We start from the raw sequence: 8,497 nt of genomic DNA on the forward strand, positions 1-8,497 counted from the left end.
GTATCAACACTCATGTCAATACCCAGGTCCCTCACTGATTTAGGCTCTGGGATTGTAATCCCATGTGGCCCAGTGTACCCTGTAACTTTTATATTCAATTTTGGACGTAGGTAGTGCAGGGCTTGGAAATTTTCAGCATTAAACTGCATATTATTATCTTCAGCCCATCTGTAAATTGAGTCCAACTCCTGCTGCAGATGTGCAACATCACTGGGGTTCTGTATTTTCTGCGAGACTTTCAATAACAACATGTATATACATATCCGTACCTTCAAAACGCGGCGTAGATAAAACAGGGGACAACTGATGAAGGGAATTTCTTTATGTTGCCTGTCTTGTTTCTCTGTTTGTTTGTTTGTTTCTTTCATTGTTCAAAAAAATGTTCGTTTTCTATGTCTTTGATTTTTATGTTCTCATTTCTCATTTTGTCTACGTTTTTTTGATGTCCTGTACCCATATATGCATGTATATATATACATATATATGTAGGTATGTACATATATGTATGTATATATGCATATATTTATATATTAGGTATATATATAATCTCAACAAATGATCTTTAAAATGATATGAAAGTGCAAAATTAATACTTACTATGTTTTCCTATCTCACCAACCCCTAAAATTCCAATATTCAACTGACTTGTCACAAAAAGGGTTGAATATTTATTTCTGAAAATTTTTTAAAATCCAAGTTATACACATTGTTCATATGACCATTTCATAGAATTGTATTTGATAATTTTTTTGAATTTGAAAATTTTATTTCATTTTTAAAGTTTTAAATTATTTCATATTTTTAATGCTTATTGCAGACAAGAATTATAAATTAATATTTAAAAATTCTAAAATATTTTAAAATATAAATTTAAAATACTTATTTAAACTAGTGCTTGCTTTCAATATTCTCTACTAAGCTAGAAATCTCAGTAGTTAATTAGCGTGAAATGTAAAAAAGCCAGTGAGTTGGCAGAATAGTGAGCATACCAGATAAAGTGTTTAGTGGCATTTTATCTGTCTTTATGTTCTGAGTTCAAATCCCACCCAGGTTGATTTTGCCTTTTATCCTTTCAGGGTTGATGAAATAAGTATAAGTTAAGCACTAGGGGTCGATCTCATCAACTAGCTCCCTCCCATAAAATTTCAGGCCTTGTGCCCATAGTAGAAAGTATTATGAGTTTAAATAACAGGAACTGTGCTGTCACTTAATAGTTTTAGTCTTATTTGTCTCAGTGAACTTTTTAAACTTAGACATAATGATAAACGGACAACCAACAGCATTAAATATAAATGCCATCTAAGCCTAAAGGAGCAGATTCATAGAGCTAAGTGTTTATGTGAAGACAATCTCCTCCAGGAGAAAATGCTTATCTGCAAGCATTCTCAAGTGATCTTGTACGTCACTTTTATTCTAAGAGTGTGAAACCGAGAGATTGCATAAGGAAACAGTAGAGTACTGTGAAGTTGCAGACCAACATCATCTTTTAATGTCCATATTCTATACTGGCATCAGTTGGATGGTTTCACAGAATCCAGTTGGTTTGATGACTGTGTTGTGCTCCAATGTCTGCTTAAGCATGATTTCTATGCTGAATGCCCTTAAATATACAGAGTGCTTTTTTTGTGGCACCATGCACTAGTGAGATCATCATGTAGCTCACAAGACTAAGATTCCCTTCAACAGAGTAAGGCTACAATAGATAAGGGGGCAGCTTTATGTTAGAGGATGAGAGTTTAGAGTATGAAAGAAGAGATCATTATAGTCATATAACAATGTAGACTTAAGTTTTTTGACAAGAAACACAGATTTGAATCGATAACTATCAGCATATTCTCCAATACTTTACCTACTGAGTCATTCAGCCTCAATATAAAATGTTTATGGCTCCAGATTTGAAACCTTACCAGAGAAAAAGCAACTATAAAGGTGACAGGCTTTCAAAACTGAGAAAAACTCTAATTAGACCTCACTGAAGGAAATCCAATAATTTGAAGATGTTAAAAATAGACAAAGGTAAAGCATAACATCAGCTGAAATATTTAAAGATAAGAGCAGGCTATTTTTACCTTTCATTACACTTAATTTCCTGTTTGTTTATTTCCTTATTTATTTTGTGTTTTATATCCAACTTTTTCCTTTTCTGGACAAGGCAGGATTGTTTTCAGGGAGCAATTGCTTTCACAACTCAATAGCCCTCTTATTATCACTCAACCATGTAACAGGAATGGAGCATTCGGTGAAACTAAATCTAATAGAATTATATCTATTGATCAAGAGCAATCAATACATATTTATAATGTGTGTGTGTGTGTGTGTGTGTGTGTGTGTGTGTACATATGCTAATAATATGGTTTAAAATATCTAAAATATACAAAGCTGTTTCTTTGAAGATTCTTAAATAAATAAATGTAAAATTCTTCTAAATCTTTAATAAAAACACATACGCATCCCATGAACAGTTTCCTTGGCTTTCTTTCATATCAAAAAAACACCGCTCCTTTGCAATTATATAGCCAATGACATAGTCAGTAATCGAGTGACCAAACCCTTCTCCACTTCTAGTTAAGAGGAACTTGGGAGGATTCTGAAAGTAAATGGCAGGTCAAGTACAAACTGAGAAACAGTTTCCATCAACAAAGTACATAGGGCCTACATTTTAGAAACAAGTTGTGTTATCATTTTGATAAAAGACAAGATAGTGAACTCTGTAACACACACTTTATACCTTAATGAGCCATTTATAATCAGGATATGTTAACACTTTGGTGTAATGGTAAGGTACCAAGTACTTACTTCTAACATATATTTCAGAATTTAACCTCTCTGATATCAACCCATCTGAGCCCACTTCTGGTCCTATGATACAAACTTCTTGTTTTAAAGTAATCTAGATTTGAACCTCCCATCAAAATATTTCTAATTTTTCTGAACACCATCTTCATAATGACAAAAGTTAGTTTGCTAGATTCCTCATTTAAATGAAGTAAAGGTAATGCATTTCAATAGAAATATAGTAACAAAAGGATTAAAATAACAAACTTATTTCCCTAAATTATTCATTATTTAAAAATTAATTGAAACAAAGGCAATGTATTTCAGCAGAAATATGGTAATGGAAAGGTTAACAAGATATTTCATTTCATTTATATGTGATTTCTGCCCAGAATCAATAATTTGGCAAGACATGAGCTCCTTTAAGCTCACTGGTTCATGACAAACTACAAAATGACATACATTTTAAGTCTTCCTTAAAAAGATATGGGATCCATCAGGCTGACTATTACCCACTACACATTGCATACGGATGTGCTCCTAATTCAATCCTTTTTAGTCCTCCACCTATTTTTATTAAACAATAAATTTTAATAATTGGACGGTTTGGCATAGTGTCCAAGGTTGGATGCCCTTCCTAATCTTAACCATTTTACAGAGTGTACTAGGCAAGTTTTTTTTTTATGGCACCAGCACAAGCAATGATTTCTTTGCCAGGCAAAAGCCTTAGTGTGATCCCCACAACTGAGGGAGAATAGAAAAGAGAGTGGATGATGATTCTTGCTGGAGGGGGGGGGATGTAAGAGGAGAGGCTGAGGAAGTATGGCAGCGACCAGAGGTGAGGGAAGGGATAAGTATATAAAGGTCTAATGGCTATCCAAATTTACAAGGGGTAAATATGAAAGGATGGTGAGGGAAAGGAAAGAGGAAGGAATACTGAAGAATCATTGAAGAAGAGATGTGGAAGTCACATAGGTAGGTCAATTGGGTAAGATGAAAAGGGCTGTTGGGGTATTGAGGAGGCAGAGAAGTTTTGAGGGTGAGGGAACTAAGAGAAAAAGAAACAGAGGGAGAAGAGTGAGAAGTAGACACGGGGGGGGGGGGCACCAGAGAAATAGGATGAAATGAAAGAGAAGAGTGTGAATGCTGCAAAAGCATAGTTGATGAGAAGGCAGCAGAGAGAGAGAGAGAGAGAGTAGTGCAGCAAGAGAAAGAAAGAAAAGGTAAGTAGTGAGATAAAGTTATGAGGTGATGTTAGGTAGCAGTAGATGTAACTTGGGAGACATTGTTGGATCTCTATAAAACCTGACAATCCATTAACATTTTTGCTACCATATTTCTGTTAAAACACACTGCCTTTGTTTCAATTAATTTTGAAAATAATAAAGAACTTTGTGAAATAACTACCATTATTAAGTTAATGTTTGGAACATAAATAAGATAAAACTTTGACAGATTTTAATTTAGATAATTTTAAAACAAGAAGTTTGTATCATAGAACCAGGGGGTGGTGTTGTGTGGGTTGGTATCAAAAGTGTTAAGGATTGCAGAACATTTTCATTTTCAAATAAAACCAAACAACAGGGTGTCCACAAAGTCTGGGTACATGGACTTATTTAAACATGTTGAGAGACAAATTAATACCTCAAATTGAGCGCCTAGGCGAGGGACTTCCAAATTGGTTTCAGCAGGACGGGACCCCTTCCCATTTTGCCACAACTGTTAGAGATTGACTTAATGACACTTTTCCTCACTAGATTGGAAGAAGGGGTCATGTGGAATGGTCCCCTCGTTCACCAGACCTTTCTCCCCTTGACTTCTTTTTCTAGGGTATGTTAAAAGAGAAAGTTTACTCAATAAAGATTACAGATTTAAACCACATGAGAGAACGCATTACCAGTCAGTGTGCTGAAATTGATGACAATGTAGACTTATTTAATCACGTTCACCTGAATTTTGCAAGGTGCATCAAGTTATGCATTGAAAATGATGGAAATTATTTTGAAAATATTATTTATTAACATCATAATTAAATAAAATTGCTTTGTTTTAAAAGTATGTGTTAATCCTCATGTATCCAGACTTTGTGGACACCCTGTATAATGAATATCAGCAGGGAAGTTATGATACTTGATGTGTTATTGAAGAGTCATTCATATCAAGAGAACTTATTTTCATCCAAGAACTGGAAAGATCAAGTGATGTTATTCTTAAAACTTTAATTCCTCATCATTAAAATAGACTCAGACAACAATTTTAATTCATTCACACAATCATTTTACAAAAATCATTTTATCTCGATATTTGTATTATGTATACATACGTTTGGGTCTATATCTGTCAATGTTTCCACGCCTGAAATTTTAGGAAAAACAAAAAAATAATACAGGAACAAATCTATAAAATAAACTTTATTTTATTATTGATTATACTCACAAAACAAATTTTTTTTTTTTTTTTTGTCTTGGAAAGCAACTTTATTTTTTGAAATCAAGTCTTTTAATTGAATAAACATCATGAAGCTTATCTAAAAAATACATTTCAGCTAGTAATGCTACTTGTTTTCAAGAACAAAACTGTAATATATTCACAGACAAAAATGTTTTTTAAAAGCTATTGAAATATTCTTTGCTATAAAAAGAGAAGACAATAAAACAATTAATAAATTAGTAAATTAATTTTCATTGTCATCATCAGGATGGTCATTCTGGTAATTATTATCAGTACTGAACATATAGCTTCACCACTATTTATACTTTGTTTGTTGTACTGGGTGTATTAGCAAAATTGTCAAATTTTAGACTCAGCTTTGAACCTTAATGGAATTATCAGAAGTTTTCTGCCTGTTTAATTTCTAATTTCTCATTACTCTAGTTTAATTTCTCATCTGCCATGAATATTATGAATGTATCCTATTCTAATTACTCCTGCTACTTTCGTTCCTCATACCATCTCACCAATTTAAACTTGCTTGTTTGTGGTGTGCCCACACTGACCTGACCCCACCAATACCGGATATCTCGGTCTTTATCTCTATCTTCTCACCACCTTCACCAGATATCTCTCCTTCTCCTCCCACAACCATTACCTGATGTCTCTTCTCTCCACTGCTCCACTTCACTGGGCTGTTCTCTATATGTTACCTGCACTCTTCCTCTCTCTCTCTCTCTCTCTCTCTCTCTCTCTCTCTCCTGAGACAAATGCAACTAGCTCAGTTGCCCACCTACTTACCAGCTATCTTTTGTTTCGTTTCGTTTCATTTTGTCTAGAAATTTGTCACCACCATTACCAGATGTCTCTTCTCTCAATCTCCCCTCCTCACTGGTGCTGTTCTCTATTCTACCTGCACCCCCACTCTCTCCTCTAAAAAATGCAACTAGGTTAGCTGCCCACCTACTTAACCGACTATTTTTCATTTTGTTTCGTCCCATCTAGAAATATTCCAACAACTACCCAGTAATTTTCCATGCACAAATCAAGTGAAGGAGACAGCTAATGGGCTGTACATGTGTGCTTGTTCCCCTGTGTATGTGTGCTTGTGTGTATGTATGGATGAGTTTGCTTCCTCTCTCTCTGTCTGAAATCACACCCTCCTTTTACAATGATCATAATGCTTATACACACAATGCAGTTAACACCTACTCTTACCTCCAGTAGGAGCAACAATCTTAATCTTAATATGTTTGAATGATGTCAGGTCAGAAGTGAGAACAGATGAAGCATGCATAAAAAATGAACACGACAACTTCCCTCTTCTTTTCAGACACTGAATAACATCTCTCCTCACCAAGCCCCACCCCACATTCCTTTCCCAGTTTTCAGAGTTGGCACTGTAAATGTAGGTGCACTGAAAGGTGGTTCTAGTGAGATTGTAGAGATGCTTGAAAGGAGACGTGTCAATGTATGCTGCATACAAGAGGTAAGATGGAGAGGAGCTTCAGCTAGGGTCCTCACAGGCAAGGAACATAGGTATAAAATCTTCTGGCAAGGTAACATGGATGGAGTAGAGGGTGTAGGCATACTCCTTGTGAGAAATGGGTAAATAAAGTCATAGAGGTTGTCAGGGTATGCAATAGAGTGCTTAAGCTCAGGCTAGTCCTGCAGAACAGCACAGCTCAAGGTTGCTGGCATTGTACTGACAAGATCAGGCTTCTCTCATAGTCAGCTCTATATTGCATGTTCATGCAATGGGGCATACAGACATCTTATCTTCAGAGCACCAAACTCCAGAACAAGACATGTTGACTTCCTCATAGCTGTTGTTTAATAAAACATACTTGTATGAGAATTACTTCTATTGAATGCAATGCTTCTGTATTGCACATCAGTTAGGAATTACAAGAAAATAAATAAAGTGAAACAATAGATAGTGTTCTCTGAAGCCCTAAAAATAAAATTATCAATAAACAGTTTCAAAAGCGACATGCATCAGAGAAGCACAGGAAAAAAATATTCAACTTTAGATATGTATCTGTATTAAAGTAAAAATATATGTAAATACATAAAAATTTGCAATAAGTAATTTAGTTTAACAAAAAAGAAAAACTGTTTCAGTATATTTGGTTAGGTCACAACTATAAAAAAATCTTTCCAACTCAAATATGGGTGATAATGAAAAAAAAAGGTGGGGGACAACTTAAGAGATCTAGCATCAATTTATTTTTTATTTTCTAATTCCAACTGATAATCAAATATTTAGTAACATGTGTTAGTATGAAAAAGTATCTTACCAGCAAATGTAGATTGAAACCATTTCAATGAGGAGAAAAGATGAAAATATCTTTTAGCAAGTAGAGGTTCAGCTAACAAGACCTCTATTTCAGACAACTGTTTTTTAGCAACAGTGTTTTCTGGAAATAAAATTATGAGTTTAAAAGTAAAATAATTTCAACAGCAGAATATATTCAATTAAATTATATTTAATTTACTAAATTTCAATGTTTCACTGTATTATAGTTTCTCTTATATTGAGAGAAAAGAAATTAAGCTCAATGGCATAGCCACAGTATAAATACTTCAATTCTGATTGGAATTGCTTCAGCCAGGCATGGTAACTTTTAAGAACTCTCTATGGACTCCTATCTTTGCAAATATACATATATCAATGCACTACAATGAATCTGACAAAAACAGTTGAATAAAACTTAATTTAATGGAATATATACTGTGTGGGTCTTCTCAAATGTCCTTTGATTGATTGCTTTATTAAAAAAAACCAAAAATCATTCAAGATCAAAGCATTCCACAAATTAAGTACACCAGGCTAAACTATGCTTGAATTTTTAAAATGGCTATCCTTTCCATAGCCACAAATGCAGAATTTCTTTTGTGTATCGAAAGTATGTTATACCAGAACAACTGTTAATGCTTATTAAAATAAAAACATATGTTAAACCACACTAGAAATAGGAACCAAATCTCTATCAAAAATATATGTTGATACTATACAGCTTTCTGTTATGAAATAGTGCAACCATCAATCAATCAAATTCATGATTGTAGAAACTGAGGGAGATCAAATGTGGTTGCTAAACCTTGCTATAAATAGGAGTGAAATCTCCCACAAAAACAGCTGTCATTGTATCTCTCCGTCCTCCTTTTCCCATTTTCTTATCATACCTTCATTCTGTTTCCCAAGTCACACACATACACTCATACTTTCTCCTCTTTCAACTCCTTTGGCTCATCTCTCCCTTCTATTCATACCTTCAGTCATATATAT

General features: G+C 34.2%; 1 protein-coding gene across 1 annotated transcript in view; it reads right to left on the reverse strand.

Moving 5' to 3' along the window:
• Window positions 1-8,497, reverse strand: part of LOC106868047 (glyoxylate/hydroxypyruvate reductase A) — a 29,124-nt gene that overhangs the window by 10,355 nt on the left and 10,272 nt on the right. Inside the window, exons 2-5 of the mRNA XM_014913157.2 lie at window positions 7,506-7,625; window positions 5,099-5,130; window positions 2,448-2,587; window positions 598-674 (exon numbers count right to left, since the gene is read on the reverse strand). Of these exons, the coding sequence (XP_014768643.1) occupies window positions 598-674; window positions 2,448-2,587; window positions 5,099-5,130; window positions 7,506-7,625 (369 nt within the window). The remainder of the gene's footprint in view (window positions 1-597; window positions 675-2,447; window positions 2,588-5,098; window positions 5,131-7,505; window positions 7,626-8,497) is intronic.

Source organism: Octopus bimaculoides, chromosome 9 (assembly GCF_001194135.2).
Source record: "Octopus bimaculoides isolate UCB-OBI-ISO-001 chromosome 9, ASM119413v2, whole genome shotgun sequence".
Lineage (NCBI taxonomy): Eukaryota > Metazoa > Mollusca > Cephalopoda > Octopoda > Octopodidae > Octopus > Octopus bimaculoides.